The 20,466-nt window shown below is 35.8% G+C and overlaps 1 protein-coding gene across 3 annotated transcripts in view; it reads right to left on the bottom strand.

The window, feature by feature from the left end:
* Positions 1-2,095: 2,095 nt before the first annotated feature.
* LOC136025220 (lysine-specific demethylase phf2-like) overlaps positions 2,096-20,466 on the bottom strand; it is a 77,832-nt gene continuing 59,461 nt past the window's right edge. For all 3 annotated transcript variants that reach the window (XM_065701038.1, XM_065701039.1, XM_065701040.1), the window contains exons 10-14: positions 19,614-19,735; positions 18,297-18,419; positions 12,919-13,094; positions 8,736-8,953; positions 2,096-2,325 (exon numbers count right to left, since the gene is read on the bottom strand). In XM_065701038.1, coding sequence (XP_065557110.1) covers positions 2,200-2,325; positions 8,736-8,953; positions 12,919-13,094; positions 18,297-18,419; positions 19,614-19,735 — 765 coding nt within the window. In that variant the 3' untranslated portion in view covers positions 2,096-2,199. The remainder of the gene's footprint in view (positions 2,326-8,735; positions 8,954-12,918; positions 13,095-18,296; positions 18,420-19,613; positions 19,736-20,466) is intronic.

Below are 20,466 nucleotides of genomic sequence, written 5' to 3'. Positions count from 1 at the left end.
AAAACAGACAAGAAAGCTGCATGTGCATTGCCGACACCAAGACCCGCACGAAAACCAAACAGATGATCTCCATGATCTCAGATTTCCATAAGAAGAATGGTTTCAAATAATTTTGCATTAACCAAACAAAATGTAATTGGACAATAAGAGTCACAAGATTGAGGGTCCTTATTCTTTTTTGGGACACACGTCAAAATACCCTCGCATAGTGCAGTCGGTATGAATTGCTACGCAATGCAAGCTTGGACAAGTAAAGCCATATGCTCGACTAGGTTTGTAGTACCATAAATCAAATGTTCAGGTTGAAGTCCGTCAGAACCAGGAGCTTTTCCTTTTTTAAGGACACGAATTAGCGAGAGAACTGAAGATGGCGTGATAGAAACAAGATTTCGGCTACGATCTAGTTGAGAAAAATGGTGAAAGAGAATCTACAAAAATTAGTGTCCAGAGGTGGGGGGCTATCAGAGAATAACGAAGAGAAGTCTTGACAATGTAGAGCAAAGGACCAAGGATAGACCCTTGTGGAATCCAAAGTCTACTTTAGCCTTAATATCAGACCCTGGATCAAAAGAAATAAACTGGCCATCAAGATAAGATTGCAGCCATTCTTATGCTTCTCGGCGAATACCAAACTGCAAAAATTTCGCAAGAAGATTATCATGGGACAAACTGTCAGAGGCTTTTCTCACATCCAAAAAAATTGCCACTGGCGTTTTCTACAAGACTAAAGCATTGTTCACAAAATTGAGAAGGCCGTAACCCAAACTGCTTTGGACGTAACCCAAACTGGTGCTCATGCAAAAATTGTATCGCTGCAAAGAAATCTGCCAAACGAGAATGGAATTTTTTTTTTCAAAAATCTTTGAAAATGTAGAAAGAAGGGAATAGGCCGGTAATTTGAAGGATCACTCTTGCTACCACCTTTGTGGAAGAGGATTTTACGCGTGGACTTCAGTGCCTGAGGAAAAACTCCACGCTCAAACGACCTATCAATTAATTTTGTTAGCGGAGTCACTATCGCTGGCAGAATAGACTATGGAGTTAGCGAAGAATGTCCTGAAGATGATCCCTTTAAATTGGAAACTATCCGAGAAACCTCTATTTCAGTTACTTTTTCAAGCACAAAAGATTTGTCGCAAGAAGGACCCAAATATCTAGTAAAATCACTATTAGATCTTGATTCAGATACAGAATTAGCTGTCAAACAACCAAACGAAGCAAAAATACGACGTAAATTCTCGCTTTATTTCTTCTTCTTTGTCAATATTCTTTCCGTCTAGCTTGATCTTCGTTGGCAACGATGAAGGCAAACTGACCAAGCTTAACAACAGAATTTATATTCATCCCTGTTTTTCTTTTTATATCTTTCCCGCACTTTAAAATTTTCTACGAAAATAATATGTTTTAACCCTACGTGTTACTGACTTAAGTATATTTCGATACTCTTTGAAACGATGATGTCGCTCAGGTGTAGGATAATTCTTGAAAAATTTCCAAACGAACACAGATTATACCAACAATCTATTTACATAAGAGTGGCTACACCCCCCCCACTCTAAGCCACAGAGTGAGCGCTCAAACAGAAGAGCAAAACAACAATCTTTTTAATTGTTGTGTGACCTTTGGTTTCAACAAATACTATTTGCATTTCAATTATTTTGAGGGGTAATCAAGTAAATAAAGCACTTGCAATCCATATCTGGCTATATTTTTTACATTCTGAAGTATATCTAAGAAAGTACTAATCAATTTTAGCGACAAGAGTCGGGTGCTGAGGAAGATAGCAGCCTCCCCCCATAATATCAACAATAATTTAAGGCGGTTTTGTATTTTATTATGACTCAACTTTCATTTGCAAATTTATTTATTTTAATTTAATAACAATGTTGATTTAATTTAATCTGACAACACTGGCAGTGTTATTAACCTGGGGCATCAAGGAAGAAGCATTCAAGGGTTCATTTAGAGCACAATCAAAGTAATCCTATTATAAAGTTATAAGGAATTGTCCAGAAAAAAAAAGCCAAATAAATATACTGCAACACAACAGAAATTGCTCGAAAATAGCGTAAGCCTCTAAGAAACGAAAAAAAGATCCTTTTAGTAAATTTAATATTGTATTCCAACTAGAATATTGTTTCTTATAAAAAAGAAAAAAAAGAGAGCTCACTACAGTCAAGTTATCAACACATCAGCATACTATCGAAACATCCTATTCAATTTCAGGATTTTCCCTAGCCTCTGCTTTGGTGTAGAAAGACCTTTTTTTGTCTTCTTCTGCCATTCCTGCGAGCTAGATGGTTCTGTAGAAACTTCCATTGGCCTCTGGAAAAAATTGTAAATTAATAAAATAATGACCTTCTACTTGTTAATAACGGTTTTCTATCAATAATAATAGTTTTCTACCTTTCTAACAAAGACCTTATTAAACTAAGCTCCAAATTTCAGGAAGATTTTCAGTAGATTACAAATTAGTATAATTTAAATGATTACAGTAGATCAGTAGATGACTGATTACAGATACTCCAAATTTCAGTAGATTACATAGAGAAGTCTCAGATTTGACTATACGTTGCAGGGGGACTACTGGTCCAGATGTTGAAAATGCAGACTGTTGTCACTGCTATTAGAGCAACTCCAGTGAAGACATATAAAGACCCTAAAACATTTTTTTTTTGTTCTTCAACATTTTCTGAAAGACGAAGCATAAAACCACATAATACTTTGCCTTCAAACGATATCTAGGATATCGACTGCTTCTGTTATTTGTATACAAAGTGAGACATCAACAAAATGGAAAATAGTTTAAAGAATAAAACTAAAAAGCAATATCACCAAAGATCGTTCAGGTCAAATTCACTTACCTGGGTAATAACGGAAGATATTTTATCAATAATAGCTTTTGCAAATATGTAGGGATCAAAGTTTTATAGAATATACACAGATTAAGTTATCTTAAGGAACGGCGGCCTAGATTTTCTAATATAATATGCTTCGTAATATAGACAGTATATGCATTATGCGGGGCTCATACGGCACCAATAAAGTTAATAAAGCTGTCCACAAAGGTAAAAAAACGGGTTCCTCACATACCTTTGTTGACTTTATTGCTGTCAGATAAAAGTTGAACTTGTTTAGCTTTTTCAAGAATGTCCACAAAGTTTAGCCAATAGCAGAAGACTTGTAAAATATTTCAAATAAACCACGTAGAAATACACGTCTACATATATAGTAATCTATACTTATTTAAATATTTTGCTTGGTAAAAGAATAAGGGTCAGACAAAAATTATTTTATAAAAGGAAAATATGATTAATTAGATGATTTTCTCAATACCATGACTGATTAGTTCAATTATTTGCCACGAAAAATTGCTGTGAAGTCTAAAAGGTGAAATTCTTGTGCGAGTGGGACAAACTTTGTGGTGAACAATTTTACGAAAAGTTTATTAACTTTATTGACGCAGTAGGAGCCTCGCATTAGAGGGTATACGATTCAGGGTCATTCGAAACATTAGTTAAAAGATTCTCCCTAACTCACAAGTCGCAAACAAAGAAAGTAAACATACTTAAGAGACTGATGTAGGATTGAAGCGTCCTTAAAAATATACATTTCAAGCAGGGGCATACATTTAGATGTCCTCAATCAGGTAAAATACAGATGACAGAATACATTTCCCTAACTTGGGCTATAGATAGATAGATAGATAAGTGTATTTCAAAAGCCCAAGGCATATGCACACAAAAATATAAATAAATGACAAACAAGCAAGGAAATTAAACAACAGTAAAAATTACAAACACGCACAGAAACACACACGCAAAAATATCTAATATAATGACAAAAAACAATTAATCATATAAACTTTTTCTTCTTGCTAAGGATATATGTATATACACTCCCACTCGAAATATTGTGGTTGGGTTACTATTTTGCAGAATACCAGGATGCATCAGATTAATCCCATGTAAATATTTTCCCCGTAAATCAAAGAGCACCGGGTATTTCCGGAGAAAATGATCTAAGTCTTCATCCTCATCTTTATAAAGGGGACAAACATACTGCTTATCAGGACCAACTATCATATTTTTTGTCGAATTTTTTTGCCTGTTCTGGATTGGAAGACAATTCGCCCTAAGCTGAATCCAACGACGAGAAATCATAGCAGGTAAATTAAACTTAAAATAAACTTCCTCTCCAAAACTAGGTTTTGCTTTATTATAATGTTGTAGAGTTGTAGAATCTAAAATTGGCTATTGCCAATACTGAATTTTCTGACTCTCTAACTTGGGCTATATGCTTCAACAGAATCTAAGAAGTAGTTTTACTATTTACACTAAGTAATATAGATGACACTAGCAGATCCACCATATGCAGGCTTTGTTTTAACATTAGGTTTCTTTACGCTAAGCTTCTTGATATATATATATGCCTGATCCCCCAAAGATGTATGCACAGTTCAAAGTAACATTCCTGGAAGAAATAACACTCAGCAGGGTTTTTGTAGGTACCAATGACATAGAGGGTCTTTGCAGGAGCTTCTCTTTGGGGATTCCACTTCAGAAAGACCCTAGTTTAATACTACTACAGCAGAACCAAGCGGCATGAGGTCAACACAGCTATGTACGCTCCTCCCCCATCCCAACACCTTTGTTTAGGTTAGGTAGAAGACACTTTAGGGCGAGGATTACTATTATTACTATCGTTATGTGTAATTCTAGGACAAAAGACTAAAAATAATCATCACAAATGTTCTTTTTTCTTTGGCTAGAGCCATTCATTGCATACCATTCAATTGAGGCTCTGTTTAACTGATGCTAATAGATTTGCAAGACACAAAACGCACAACAAGCACAGTGATCTCAAACGCAAACGCAGAGTCTTCAAAAAAATCTCTTCAATTCAATCTAAACTAGAGCTAAGAGCTCACATGGCACTTGTGACGAGGCAAGAAGAGCTAAGAGCCAAGAGCTCATATGGTATGAGCTCTAACAAAATTCTAAGAATCAATAGATTGATTTAAAAGGAAAATCAGAGGCTTAATGCCGGTCAGGATTTAAAATAGCTCTGGGTCACGATGTCCTTCTAAATATCAAAATTCATCAAGATCCGATCACCCACTCGTAAGTTATAAATACCTCATTTTTTCTAATTTTTCCTCTCCCTTTAGACCCCCAGATGGTCGAATCAGGGGAAAACGACTTTATCAAGTCAATCTGTGCAGCTCCCTAACACGTCCTTCCTAGCACGTCCAGAAGCACCAAACTGGCCAAATCACTGAATCCCTTCCCCCAACTCCTCCAAAGAGAGCGAATCCAGTACGGTCACGTCAATCACGCATCAAGGACATTTGCTTATTCTATCCACCAAGCTTCATCCCGATTCCTCCACTCCAAGTGTTTTCCAAGATTTCCCCCTCCAACTCCCCCTAATGTCAAAAGATCTGGTCGGGATTTGAAATAAGAGTTCTGAGACATGAATTCATTCTAAATATAAATTTCATTAAGATCCGATCACCTATTCGTAAGATAAAAATACGCCGATTTTCACGTTTTTCAGGAATTCCGGTTCCCCCTCCAACTCCCCCCAACGCCACAGGATCTGGTCGGAATTTAAAATTAGAGCTTTAAAGCACAAGATGCTTCTAAACATCAAATTTCATCAAGATCTGGTCACCCTTTCGTAAGTTACAAATACCTCAATTTTCAAACCCCCCCCCCCCCCAACTCCACCAAAGAGAGCAGATCCGGTCCGGTTATGTCAGTCACGTATCTTAGACAGGTTTTTATTCTTCCCATCCAGTCTCATCCTGATCTCTCCGCGTTAAGTATTTTCTAAGATTTCCGGTCCCCCCTCCCAATGACACTGGATTCAGTTGACATTTAAAATAAGAGATCTGAGTTACGAGGTCTTTCTAAAAATGAAGTTTCATGAAGATCCGATCATTCCTTCGTAAGTTAAAAATACGTCATTTTTTTCTAATTTTTCAGAATTAAACCCCCTCCCCCCATAGAGCGGATCCGTTCCAATAATGTAAATCACGTATCTAAGACTTCTGATTATTTTTCCCACCAAGTTTAATCCCGATCCCTCCAATCTAAGTGTTTTCCATGATTTATGTTCCCCCACCACAAACTCTCCCCAATGCCACCAGATCCGGTCGGGATTTAAAATAAGAGCTTTGAGACACGATATCCTTCTAAATATCAAATTTCATTGATATCCGATCGCCCGTTCGTAAGTTAAAAATAACTCATTTTTTCTAATTTTTAATAATTAACCCCCCCCCCTCCAACTACTTCAGGCAGAGCGGATCCATTCCGGTTATGTCAATCATGTATCTAGGACTTGTGCTTATTTTTCCCATCAAGTTTCGTCCCGATCCCTCCACTCTAAGTGTTTTCCAAGATTTTAGGTTTCCCCCTCCCAACTCCCCCCAATGTCACCAGATCCGGTTGGAATTTAAAATAAGAGCTTTGAGACACGATATCGTTCTAAATATCAAATTTCATTGAGATCCGATTGTCCGTTCGTAAGTTAAAAATACCTCATTTTTCCTAATTTTTAATAATTAACCCCCCCCCTCCCCCAACTACTTCAAAGAGAGCGGATCCATTCCGGTTATGTCAATCCTGTATCTAGGACTTGCGCTTATTTTTCCCACCAAGTTTCATCCCGATCCCTCCACTCTAAGTGTTTTCCAAGATTTTAGGTTTCCCCCTCCCAACTCCCCCAATGTCACCAGATCCGGTCGGGATTTAAAATAAGAGCTCTGAGACATGATATCTTCTAAATATCAAATTTCATTGAGATCCGATCACCCGTTCGTAAGTTAAAAATACCTCATTTTTTCAATTTTTTTCAGAATTAACCCCCCCCCCCAACTACCCAAAGAGAGCGGATCCGTTCCAGTTATGTCAACCATGTATCTAGGACTTGTGCTTATTTTTCCCACCAACTTTCATCCCGATCCCTCCACTCTAAGTGTTTTCCAAGATTTTAGGTTTCCCCCTCCCAATGTCACCAGATCCGGTCAGGATTAAAAATAACAGCTCTGAGACACGATATCCTTCCAAACATCAGATTTCATTAAGATCTGATCAACCGTTCGTAAGTTAAAAATACTTCAATTTTTCTATTTTTTCCGAATTAACGGGCCCCCCACTCCCCCCCCTTGATGGTCAAATCTGGAAAACGATCATGTATCTAGGACTTGTGCTTATTTTTCCCACCAAGTTTCATCCCGATCCCTCTACTCTAAGTGTTTTCCAAGATTTTAGGTTTCCCCCTCCCAACTCCCCCCCCCATTGTCACCAGATCCGGTCAGGATTAAAAATAACAGCTCTGAGACACGATATCCTTCCAAAAATCAGATTTCATTAAGATCTGATCAACCGTTCGTAAGTTAAAAATACTTCAATTTTTCTATTTCTTCCGAATTAACGGGCCCCCCACTCCCCCCCCCCCCCCCCAGATGGTCAAATCTGGAAAACGACTATTTCTAATTTAATCTGGTCCGGTCCTTGATACACCTGCCAAATTTCATCGTCCTAGCTTACCTGGAAGTGCCTAAAGTAGCAAAACCGCGACCGACAGACCGACAGAATTTGCGATTGCTATAGCCACTTGGTTAATACCAAGTGCCATAGAAATAGGCGTACTGTCAGGGAAATATAACAACATATAATCACTTCACTATACCTGTATTTTATTCTCCAAGTTCATCAGCACTGGGACTAAATATTTTTTGGTCAAGTTGCTTCTTATTTAGAATCCATTGAACCAAGATTAATCATTAGGATTTTGAGAGCTTTTTTAAAGAAACAGACTATTCATTTTGCATTTAAAATTGTCATAAATCGGTACATATTGAAAGGGCATTTTAATGAGTTTATAGGAATTTACAGACCCAGAAGAGAAGATTTCTTGGGGAGAGGGCATCCCTGGATAGCCCGTCTATTAGTCATTTCTAGTTCTGTTTATAAACTTCTTCCCTCAACCAGCCATAAAAGTAACATTTCAACCGGTCGTGGCAACAAAAGGTAAGTAAAAAGGAGGGATCTGGAGAAAGTTATGGCCCCACTTTAAGCCTCCAAGCATACTGATTTAAAATCCCTGCATGGTTTTGGGTTGAAGACTACTTTTATATTTAAAAACTGATGATAAAACGGAAGAGGGAAGGGTATTTGAGAGACAAGGGCGTATTTTTATCCTTAATACATATCAAAATGCTAGCATGATTTTTAACCAGAGAAGTGGAAGCCTGCCTACCTTTGTACTAAAAACTCGGCAGTTGGAAGAGTTTTTTGGAGAGGCCACAGGTCCGCTTGGACCCTCCAATCATACAGATTTAAAATTATTATCTGGTTCAGGTTCAAATACTGTACTTGCCGTTTACTTACCTTGTCAAAAGAAATCAAAACTAAGAAACAGAATCTCGGTTAAAATCACTGCTAAACAATACAGCACGTACAGTAATGTTTTAAAATATGAGATAAAAGGACAATTTTTTCTAAAAGCTTCGAAAGAACTTTAAATATACTTCAGAAACTAGTAAAAAAAAAATCTCAATAGTTAAGTAAACTGGCATTAACAGATAAGAACAAGCTAGCATGCATTTGTTTTCACGTCATAACATAAAAAAAAAATCATTCGATCATATTAGAAAGAAAGGTTGTAGTAAAACAACCCTTCCACAATCACAAAGATGACAAAAATGTATACAAGAAACAAACCTCAGATTCTCTAGATTCTTCAAGTACTTTTTCGACAGCTAAAACTTTAGCTCCAGGTCTTGATGGTCTTTTCTCTTTAGGCAAGACACCTCGGACGCTTTTGTTGGGGCTCCAAGCTTCATCCACATAAGAATTACCACGCCCCTTCTTACCCTTCCGTTTCCTCGGCCGTTTTTGGGGCTCAACGTCGTTATCATCTAATTCCAGGGACGGATATACTACAAAATAACTTTGATTAACTGGTTTTATAACATTCACAGGATATGTTCTATTGACGTTGAGACTACACGATATAAAATAGTTAAAGCTGGTTTCCGAACTCAAGTCGTAGTTTAGTGACTGGACGAAAAGTTAAAAAAAAGCTTTTTTTTCACAAATAAAGACAAAAGGAACAATTTTTTTAAGCAGCAAAATCTTATTTTCAAACCACACATTACTCCCCTACCACACCAATTCCAAAAGATTCGCATTTTAATAACTAGGCTTTAATAAACATTATTATATTAATTATATATTTATTATATTAATAGACTTTATTTTAAATAGATTTTATTACATTAATTCCCTGTCTTTACTAGCTAACATGCCGAGCAACAGAAGCGCCTTCGGAATTGTAGAATTTACTGATAATGTGAGTCCTCTTTAAGGGTGGTTCAATAAAAATACCACATGCATCGGCATGGTTTTACTTAAAAGCAGTACATCATGCCTTTGGTCAATTTTACTTCATTAGAACAGAACAGCATCATGTTTTAGGAAGTTTGGTATAAATTCAAAAAATGCATCAGACTTTTCTAGGGTTACACACAGACAAAGAGTAATGGTGAAAAAAAAAATCAGTACCAGAACAAAAATTAGCGTTCAACAAACTTTTAAAATCACATTCAAAAAATTAGAATAACTAGATAACGTTTTTTTTGTCAAATTGACTTTCCTGAAATCCCCAAAATGTGAAAGAATTGGATGTTACAAATTGATTATTCAAAGCTCAAATTACGCAACGCATACAAACTTTTCCTTATTCCTTGAAATTGCGGATTAAATTTTTTAGCAGTCGAGTACTCGAGGCAAGGACGCACCCAGGAATTCTTTTCGGGAGGGGAGGGGAAAGGGTACACGAAAACACTTAAAAAGACACAATCAAAATTTATTTGCATATATTTTCGCTACGTTTTTACGAGTGGGACAGATTTTTTTGGAGGGGGGGGGAGAGTGATTCAAGCCCCATAACCCCTTTCCTGGATACGGCCATGACGCCATAATCCCTTTTGTTTCTGAGGTTCTGATCTAAATCCAAGTCCGCTTGGGATTTTTAATAAATCTAGAAACTAATCTTCTAAAAACAATAACAAGAATTTCAAATATCCAAGGACTTTTTCGTCAGTCGACAAGCCTTTTCTGAATGAATACCATAAATTATCAACATGCATATCTGATAACAGCAGACTGACTGGTGACCCTGGAAACATTTTCGGCCCTAAATTTAAGTATTAAATTCAAGAAAAGATAAATTCTAAAAATGTTGCTTAAAAAGGAAAAATGCTTAAAAAAGATACCTCAAACTAGAAGCTGAAAAGAAAAAAACAAAATCTACGGTATTAATTCAGTTTGCAGGAAATGACACTATCTGACAACTTGTTTTACTTGATCAATATAAATAATGCATTTGTCATTCAACGAGCCTTTTCTGACTGAAAACATAGAATCGTTTTCATCCTAAATTTAAGTATTCAATTCGTGACAAAATTATTTCTAAATGTGTTGCAAAAGAAAAAAAAAGAAAACAGTATTCTATTCCCTTTTCCATTCTACTCCAAATTTTATGCAGATATCTGTCAATGCCTCATTCGCCTTTGTTTTTATTTTAAAAATTGAAAACCACGGCCTCTGAGACGAACAATTCAGGACGCTCATTTAGCGTCGTGACTTCTGTTTTAGGAGTAAAAAGGTACAATAAAACATCCTTGGCTAACCAACGAAACGATCTGACTATGCGTTGAGAAGCATAAACACAGTAACAATTCAGACAAAGAGAGCAGGGACTGCTATAAGTGGTTGGAGCTTGCTATGGAAAAGCCAACCGTATAGCCCATCGTACTTACATAAAGGTGTTATTATCCATCCCTTCCCTTGGGGGCTGTTGGAGGGTCAAGCCATCTTCAAATACTTTGCTATTAAATTTTTCGACTACTCTAAACAAAACTTCAAAATTTTGATCGGAAGACATTGGGAAAAAATGGGCATGGGAGAGGGCTGCCCTCCAACATTTTTAGTCACTTAAAAGGGTGCTAATACTATTTGTTTGCGATCAAATGAGCTCTCTCACCATCTTATAGGATAACTGGTTCGATACGATCACCTCAGAAAAAAAAACTCGCATCCGTGATCTTGCCTCTGGCAAAACATGCTAAATTCCATCTATTTGTATATTGGAGCTTGTTATCAGGTTCTCTGATATGCTGAATCTGATCGTATGATTTTCATTAAGATCACTCGATGTTTTGGAAGTGTTTTTCCTTTTTTTTAAAAATTGGGCAAATTTTCTTAAGCTCATAACTTTGAGCTTAAGAAAATTGTGAATAAAACTAGATAAATTTTATATATTGTGAATAAGTATCAAAATTAGATTCTTTTGATGTATCCATTGTAATCAAGACTCTATTTCTTAGAGTTTCGGTTAGTATTGAGCCGCATCGGTCCTTACTTACACTTCGTTATCACGAACTGTTTGATCCCAAACGTCGAACTCCTTCAGCTCCTTAAAATCCAAACAACAATCCTCACCAAAATTAAACTCAAGCAACTTCAATGCAACTGCAACTTCAAATTCAAACAACTTCAGACTTCGTCACTTCAAACGGATGAGTCCATTTCTCTCCCGAAAATCATCTTCCAAAGCCACATTAACGGTCCTCGTCCTCGTGGTCGCCCCCCAAAGACGTGGAAGGAAAATTTTGCGCTTCAGTGCCTTTCCAGCCTTCTTCACCAAGCAGAAGACCGTGAGGCATTGAGAAGAAACACCCATGCTATTACAAAGAAATAGGCCCTATGACGACTTTTAAGGACAGTCGGGTCTTAAGTCAAGTAAATCAAGTCATTTAGCCGTGCCTGATTTCCGTGTAAAGTCGGGGAAGAGCATTTTATCCGTATTGAACTTATTCAACTTATTCAACTTATTCATGGGTTATTCAACAAGTCTATAAGCAAGAAAAAAAATATTCTACCTGTCCTTGGGCACCAGAAATACTGTTATATTTCCCTACCTGTTGTGTTTCGTCGTTTCATCATATTAACATCCATGAAAATTTAAAAGAAAGTATTCAATCGAAAATAAAAAGTCCTCATCGTATTGCCAACTACAGATGTATCGTTCAAAATTATTAAAATCAAAGATTACATGCAATATTCCACAAAATATAAATCCATAAAAGAAGTTATTTAAAATTCGGCGTAACTTCGGCACTAAATCAGCACAATAGAAGGTAAGAAAATAACAGCAAATAACAGTGTTTCACCAACCTATAGATGCTTCATCTTACAAAAATAGGCACCGGAACATATTTGTACATTTTTTTTTTCTATTCAAGCACCTATTTGATATCACTGTTGTGTAACACAACACTGATATCCCGATGAGCAGGCTCAAACACAAAACAAGAAAAAAGATAAAAGTCGCAGCAGGACTGAAGGATATTCTATGTTTCTATTTTTATCAAATTGAAGTAAAATAGATGCAAATTAATTGCAACCGACAATTAAAAGGACTGGTAACAGGATTACCTTAGTACAGTAAATGCAATTTTTAAAAATTGTTGTTACAACAAATGAAACTGGTATGTCTTCTATTTATCTGTGAAAAAAAAAAAAAAATCCAGTTTTACATTTTCCGCTTCCTATTAAAAAAAACAAATTAATTCTGAACTATTATTGAATTGAATAATTTTTATAACAAAGCTTATGTAATCAAAAAAATGTTTATAAGAGACAACATCAGTAAAACAAATCTGATCCCTGGATTGCTAGCCTTTTTTTCTATATTTTTTGTTTTTTTGTTTTCTTTTTTCATCTAACAGGATAGGCAGTCATGAATCTTATTTATACAGTGGGTTACCTTTGATTATACAGTATTTTAAGAGAAAAACAGTGAAAAGCGAGATGTACAACAAATAAAAATTAAATTTACTAAAATCATCATCCTGATGAGCATGTTTAAAGATGTCGTCATCATCACCACCATATATTCTCTTTTTTCTTGGTAATCTTCTATTCCTTTGTGATCGGCCAAGTGTTTCTTGACCAGTATCAGGGTTGTACTTGGAAAAAATCATGTCACTCACTGCTTCTTGGAATGGAGAACCTCTTAAAAAAAAGAAAACAAAAATGAAGTTGCTAAGTTCATTAAAATGTCCTACAGAGTCATCTAAACCTAGGAAGATGAAACAAGGTACAGCGCATCCTATGGCAGCTTACCTTTGACACTGAAATGTAATTTATAGCATTTCGTTCTGACTTGTTACAAAGCAAACAGAGCAACAAGCCCACCTCCCAGAACTGGAAGTATTAAAATTAGGTGATACTTAATTTATCCATTCTCTTATGAGAAGGATGAGATTTAAAGACGGGGAGTAGGACTCGTGGTATATAAGGAAGCTTCTAAATGTCTTCTTAGTTTGAAAAGGTATCAATAATTGAAATCCAGTTACAATTTATGACCAAAAAGTGCAATATATCAGTCTCTGTGGCTTCTGCCCCTGTACAGCCGACTTACAGAGACAGTAGTGACTGGGATGGATTTTACGTACAGTTACAGAAACAAATAGACACAATTCTATTTGTTAGGGGATTTTAATGCCAGGTTTGTAAAAAATACAAATAGACAGTCTCCTTGCTTAAAAAAATTTATGTAGGGAGAGAAAATAGCAACAGTCTTGGGCTGCTATAGTCTTGTAAGTACAATAATCTAGCTAAAAACAAAATGATACTTGTTTAGAAAATAGCCCATAAGCTGAAGCAGCAGGAGATGTTTCAGGAAGGGAAGTTGGAAAATCAGCTGAAAATATTGGTGAAAGCACTTTAAGGTGGTTTGTGTAGAACTCTACCCTAGTCAACTCAATCCCTTTTCAATTCTACCCATTCATCTCAGAGTTCATAGAACTCAAGCCCCATTCAATCAAACCCCCACTCAAATTAAACTCCATGGAGCTCATCCCTCAAACAATTCAGCCTCTGTTTAACTCAAAACTCATTCAAATTAAACCACTCAACTCAACCCCATGAATGAACAAACTAAAGCATTTTTGATTGAACAAACTTAAGCATTTCTTTGCAGAAATCTATGGCTGGCCTTTCATTTTCTGTTGCATTGCTCTAAATTTAAGATCAGATCTGACGTTCTACTAATTTTACACGATTTAAGCTTTAAGATAAAATAAGCTTTTAATTTTTTTTTTTTTTTTACGGAAACACCTTTATATAATTAAATCAAAAAGTATCAACCTGACAGTTAAAATTAATGCAGTAAGTTTTTTATATACATTGAGGGTCAAATATCATTTTGTCCTACAAAAGAAGGATTTTACAAGTGGATAATAATAAAAATCTTTTGCATGTTCATATTATATTTTCTCCTTCTTTGGCTAATGTAATTCTTGCCATGCTGCTGTGCCTACATATTTTATTGCAGTTTTTTTTTCTATTTAAGGGCACCCGCGGGGGACAGACAGAACATACTCCTTTACACGGTATAACCTAAAAACACATATTTTTTATTTTGATTTTCTATTAGGCGTACTTGTAGGATAAACTCCTTTACCACTCAAATTGTTCATTCATTGACGCATTATAGAACCTTTTTTTTCAACTTAGCGTGATACAAGACAAAGAAAAGTGACAGAATTGATGGGAAATATATAGTCTGGGCTATATATATATATATGCACATTAGGGGGTGGGGGGTAAAGTACTTGGAGAGTGTAAAGTTAGCAAACAATTCTTGCTATATACTATGCAGAATAATTGTACCTAACACATTAGGCATGGACACCCGGTATACTTTACCCCCCCCCCCCCCCCTAATATGCAAATATATAGCCCAAACTTGTTTCTAAAGTATTACATTTTTATTTTATTGGTATATGTCATGAGGATTGAGCGTCAGAAAAACATATTAGAAAAATATTAGGTAGTGAGTATATCATAGAAGTACCTCTTTAGGATTCTGCTTTCCTGTTTACGGGCATTCCGTGGCCAATTTGTCAAATTTTCGACTAATTCACTAGTTGGGAGATAAACATACCGTTCAATTTACCACCCAAAGCTCTTTCAAAATAAAATAATCATTACAGCGTAGTTAGGCATCAGCTCCTCTAACGACCTGATGATTTCCTAGGGTCTATATAAAACACGGCTGACAGTTTTGTATATAGTCTATAGCTATATCTAGTCATTAGTAGGAGAGGGGCTGCGACATCATTGCAGCAAATTGTAAACATCCAGTTAAATGTTTTAAACCATACATATTTCAATGATAGACCGGTTATGGTTCCCAGCATAAATGTTTCAGAAATGACACTAACAATCCCATTTCTAGTGTCATCTGGCATTTTATGATAACATAGTCATAATAATTTTTTAAGAATCTCGTAAACATACGTATTAGCGTTCAAATGAGCTCTTGAACAGCACTCTATGTTAGTGCTGGAAAAATAAAAATGAAGAGTTACCAGCGTTTCAAGCTCTATTTCAAAATCCCGACAGTTTGTTTTCACAACATACTTTTACTATCAAGGCGAAGCAAAATAACAGTTACCATTCACGAATCAGCATCAATGGCAAATTTTTCTTGATAGTTTTTAAAAGCACGTTTCAACTTTCGGTTACTATGGGATGTGGATCGCGCCATACTAAGGTGCAGCCATTGCTACAATCATGGAATTCAAGCGTGTCCTAGTTTCCCTTATTTTAAACATACAAGACACAAGGATAAATTATTACTTTTTTTGAAAGGGGGAGAGGTAGTATGGCATTTAAGCAGTTAAAAATAAAATAAACATTTTCATAAGAATTAACAAAGGAGTCAGGATGCTTACATTTGAGTCACCTTTTGTGACTTTCGATAAAACGAGCTGAGTTACATTTTCTATTAATATTGCTGAGTTGAATGGGGGTCGAGTTAAACGGAGGTTGAGATGCATTGGATTGAATTGCGTGGGACTGAGTTAAATGGGAGTTGAGTTGCAATAGGGTTAGTTAAATGGGGTTGATTTAAATGAGGGTTAGATTAAATGGGTTAAGTTAAACGGGAACTCAATTATGTGGGGTTGAGCTTCACGAGGGTCAAGTTGAATGGGGAGGAGGTACGGGGAAGGGTTGAGACGCATGACGGTTAAGTTGAATGGGATTGATTATGAATAGGGTTGAATTTCATCGGAACTCTTCAAGCTTGGTAGATGAGGGAGGCTTGTAAAAGAAGTTTCTGAGTGATATGTCTTACGAAACGAAGATAGAAGGGAGAGAAGTAGAGAAATCACTAAAGCATGAATTAAAAGGATGCAAAATGGAGGTCATAGATGAAACAGGCAAGGACCTGGAGGATACAGCCAGACTGCATAATAGTAATATACTACATGGGTATGCCAAGAAATAGAGAGAAAATGATCAGTCCGGACTTGTCTCAGTTAGAGATAGGAACAATTGGTGATCAGGAAAGTGCTAAGGAGAGATGAGCAAGAAATTTTGAGAACATGCTAAATCGTGGTAAAGTTGCAGGAAATGATCGTGAAAGTCATGACAAAATTACCGACAATTTTGGAGAAAAGAAGGATTCACTTTGCAGGGAGGTGCTAGAGCGAGCACTAAAAAGATTGAATGGAATAACAAAGACCTGAGGTGCTGATAGCGTGGTAAATGATTTTTTTAAATATTAAAGTTGTAAAGTTCGAGATAAAATGCAGACAATTATGATTTTATTTGCATTTTTGCAGACGATTTTAGTTCAGTTTTCCTTAACCCCCTCTATAAGCAGGTGATAAGAGTGAAAGTGGTAATTACAGAAGCATTATCTTGATTTCTGTAGGAAGCAAATTACTTAGCATGACGATACTTATTAGACTAAGAGATACTGAACATGAAGCTTTATGACAAGAATAGCTTATTGTGGTTTTCGGAAGGACAGAGGATCTGTTAACCAAGTTCCCACTTTTAGATTATTAATTGAAGAGTCGTCTGAGTCATGAAACCCCTTTAGTCTTCAGCTTTATAGGTTATGAATAGTAATTTGTTTCAGCTGATAAAAAGAACTTTATTGAAGGTCTAAACATTGTATGAGATATCAAATAAGCACGTCAAACTCGTGCAATACAAGAGAATATTATTGCCATCGCTAATTTATCAAGTGAGGTAATAGTTGGTTTGGACTGCAATTAGAAGTTAAGCAGTTTTTTTCCCTATCTCAGTTTAAACGGAATACAGACTTTGTCCTAAGGAATACAGGATATTTGTATAAGATGTTTGTATTGAAAGATTCCAACAGAAGGCCAGATTAGCCGAGTCGACATTTTACGGTTTAAAGGAGGGAAAAAACCACAAAAAAAAGCAGAACGGTAAAAAAAAATTTAAAAAAACCAATAAATCACAGGGAATTTTGGATCAAAAACATAAAAAAACAGTTCAAAGTAAAAATACATACAAGACTAACACACAACGAATCATCAGTTGAACACGTTAGGTCAAGAGGTCAAGTGATGAAAATGAAAAAAAATCCCAACATGTCAAAAATATTATAAGCGAATAAAACTGCTAAAAATTATAAAGCGATCAAAAATGCCAAGAAAAGCACGAACAGGGAGAAAACCGAGGACGCTAGTTCAAAAAATAAAAAGAAGAAAACTATCAGGTTGTTTATTATTTTTTTTCCATAATGTACGGGACTAAAGTTTTTTTTTTTCATATCTGGAGCTAAGGCAGTGAATGGGATAAAAGATCTCAGAACTAATACTAGAATATTAGAGGCGGAGCTACAGTTAAAAAAAATGTCCAAGGGTAGTTTTGTCCAACTGGTTTAACTGACCATACACAAAAAAAAAAAGTGTACAAAAAATGCGGTTTAATCCTCCTTTCTAAGGCTGTATCGAAAGATAGTTGGTTAGGAACTGATGGCCAAGCAGCATTTTACGCAAAAAGAACGGTAGACTGCCAATTATTGCGTTTTCTGGCAGTTTATCAAAGCTAAAAACTGTTTTCCCAAAATGGTGTGGGAAGATATTATAACAAAGTATTCAAAGGAAATTGGAACTCATGGAAGGACTTAAAGGGAGAAGGTTTCAGATTGGGTCGGAGGAGGAGCGTGCTCAGCTATCTTGGCATCAGTAACCTTGGTGTAGCAACACGTTGTTAGTAGTAGCAGTATTAGACAGGTACGACACCAGACCTCCCACAAAAATAATCAATTCAATGAAAAAGCCGAAAATGCACAAAGAAATAATCACCAAGAGCCAGAGCAAAATAAATCATTGAAAAACAAAAAAAGCCGCCCTTTAACAAGAATAAATGAAAAGTACATACCCACGTGAATTATCTGAATCTGTGGTTTCGGCGAGCTCAGAAGCAAGTAAGAGTTCGTCTATACCAGTCATTGACTTAACCAGTGGCTTCGCAATCTCATCAAAGCTTACAGGCTTTATGCACCTTAGAAAAAGAAGAATTATTGAGAAAAATTAACAATAAAAATAAACTTAACCAACTTGAAAAATAGAATTAACATGAACAATTCTAATTTATTCTTATATAGAATTTCGGTTTATTATTTGTAGTTGTTTCTTTCCGAAATATTAAAGTTTATGGTCAGTTTAATTCTTGTTAATTAAAAAAAAGGATAAAGGTCCTTTAGAGCCATCGAAGGCACATAGGCAGTCGGATCGACGTTTTAGTTACTATTTCTTTTTTTAAGGGACAGGGAGCAGGCTTGTCGATAACCCTACGGTCATATTTTAATTCTATATTTTATGTGGATTTTTTATTTGCTTGTTATCATCTTTATCTCACAAAAAAAGAAACAAAAAAAAAGAATAAAACACATTTTTTGTCCCTTACACATTTTTGTCCTGACACATCTTAGGTCACTTCCTACCTGAAAATCACAATCTTTTTTACCTTGCTGAATGGTGAAAACACAAAAGCCAAACTTGACAATACTTTTCATCCATTTAGTTTAGACATAAACAGTATGTTGATTCCCAAACACCATCGTCGAAGAAAAGCTATACCTCCTTAAGCTATTTGGTGCCATATTTTTAGCCTATTTTTTGTTAATTTTTTGCTCTTGTTTCTTTTTTTAATCTGGCGCCCGCTATGGAAACTACACCTGCACATAGAGATCCTTTTCATTAAAAATGAATCCACGATTTACCCTAATTATTATTGCAGAATAATTTTTTTATGTTAATGGTAATTAGTTGTGCATATTGTAATTAGTTGTGTATGTTAATTGTAGAAGATTTAAATAATGACTTAAAAATGCACTTTCATCTTATCTGACTCCCAACCTCCAAGGAAAATGTTCTGATACCCATTAGGATCATATCTGTGAGCGGCTACCTTATAAATTAGGAAACAAAAAGAAGCAACAATGCACAACAACACTATCTCAATTGAAAAAAATTGGAAACAATTATTTTAAGAACAAGAAAAATACAGATCCTATATTCTAACCCTAAAAAAACGACAAGGATAAACAACAACAAGGTACTGCAGTATGACTCACTGAAGAATCCAATAAGCAAAAGGTAAGACAATAGAAGAAAAAAGCTTATTACTTCATTATCGTGATTGAACTAGAATACTATTACATGAACATAACATACAAAATACTTAAACAAATACCTTGATGAATCAATATTGGCAGCTCTGATCAATGACTCCATTCTATCCAGTCCTTCAGTCAGATCAGGCACAAAACGGCTTAAAGATAAGTGTGTTGGATAAGGTTCTTTTCTTATATTACCCTACAAAATGAAAGCATAATTTTTTCAATGAAACTTTAGTTCAGATACAAAAATTAATTCTAAAAGCTATTTGACACAGAGTAACGATAACACTGGGTAACCAAAAAATATTTTTTGAAAATCGTCCGGTGTTTTTCCTGCTGAATTAGACTAATATTGATGCACCGAGTCTAAAATTGACCTAGGTTTTGCTCAATCAGGTCAGGATTTTTTGCTACAGAAGTTCTAAAAATTTATTTTGCGTAAAAAATAAAAAATAAATAAAAATCTTCGGATCATCAGCCGAGAAACTCCTGACGATTTTTTTCCGTTTTCCTCAAGACATAAAAGTCAACGTATCCAAATTCAGTTTTTATTTACTCAACCAAATTTGATAAGCATAATTCATAAAATTAGCAAAAGAATGAGCGTTATTCGACAATTTTTTTTAGAGTTAATGGCACAAATCGGCGTTTTTTCGATTCCCGTGTGAACAGCTGCCGGGCGCCCATCAGGAGTCCGCCATCATGACTGCGTCCCACCTTCCCTGGTACCTCTCCTTCATTTGGCGCATGTCCTGATGGAACTTTTCTCCATACTTGTGACTGGTCATCACAAGGTTTTCAGGTAGCTTATCCATGTGTGAGAACAGGAAGTGCATCTTTACAGTCATTAAACCGAAGGGTTTTTAGAAGGCCTCTATCATACTACTGACACGTGTGACGTGGTTTGCTGCCTTTATGTTCCCCAGG

Source organism: Artemia franciscana, chromosome 3 (assembly GCF_032884065.1).
Source record: "Artemia franciscana chromosome 3, ASM3288406v1, whole genome shotgun sequence".
In the NCBI taxonomy this organism is placed as follows: Eukaryota; Metazoa; Arthropoda; class Branchiopoda; order Anostraca; family Artemiidae; genus Artemia; species Artemia franciscana.
The sequence above is the reverse complement of the archived record's forward strand: the minus strand, read 5'-3'. Positions and strand labels throughout refer to the sequence as shown.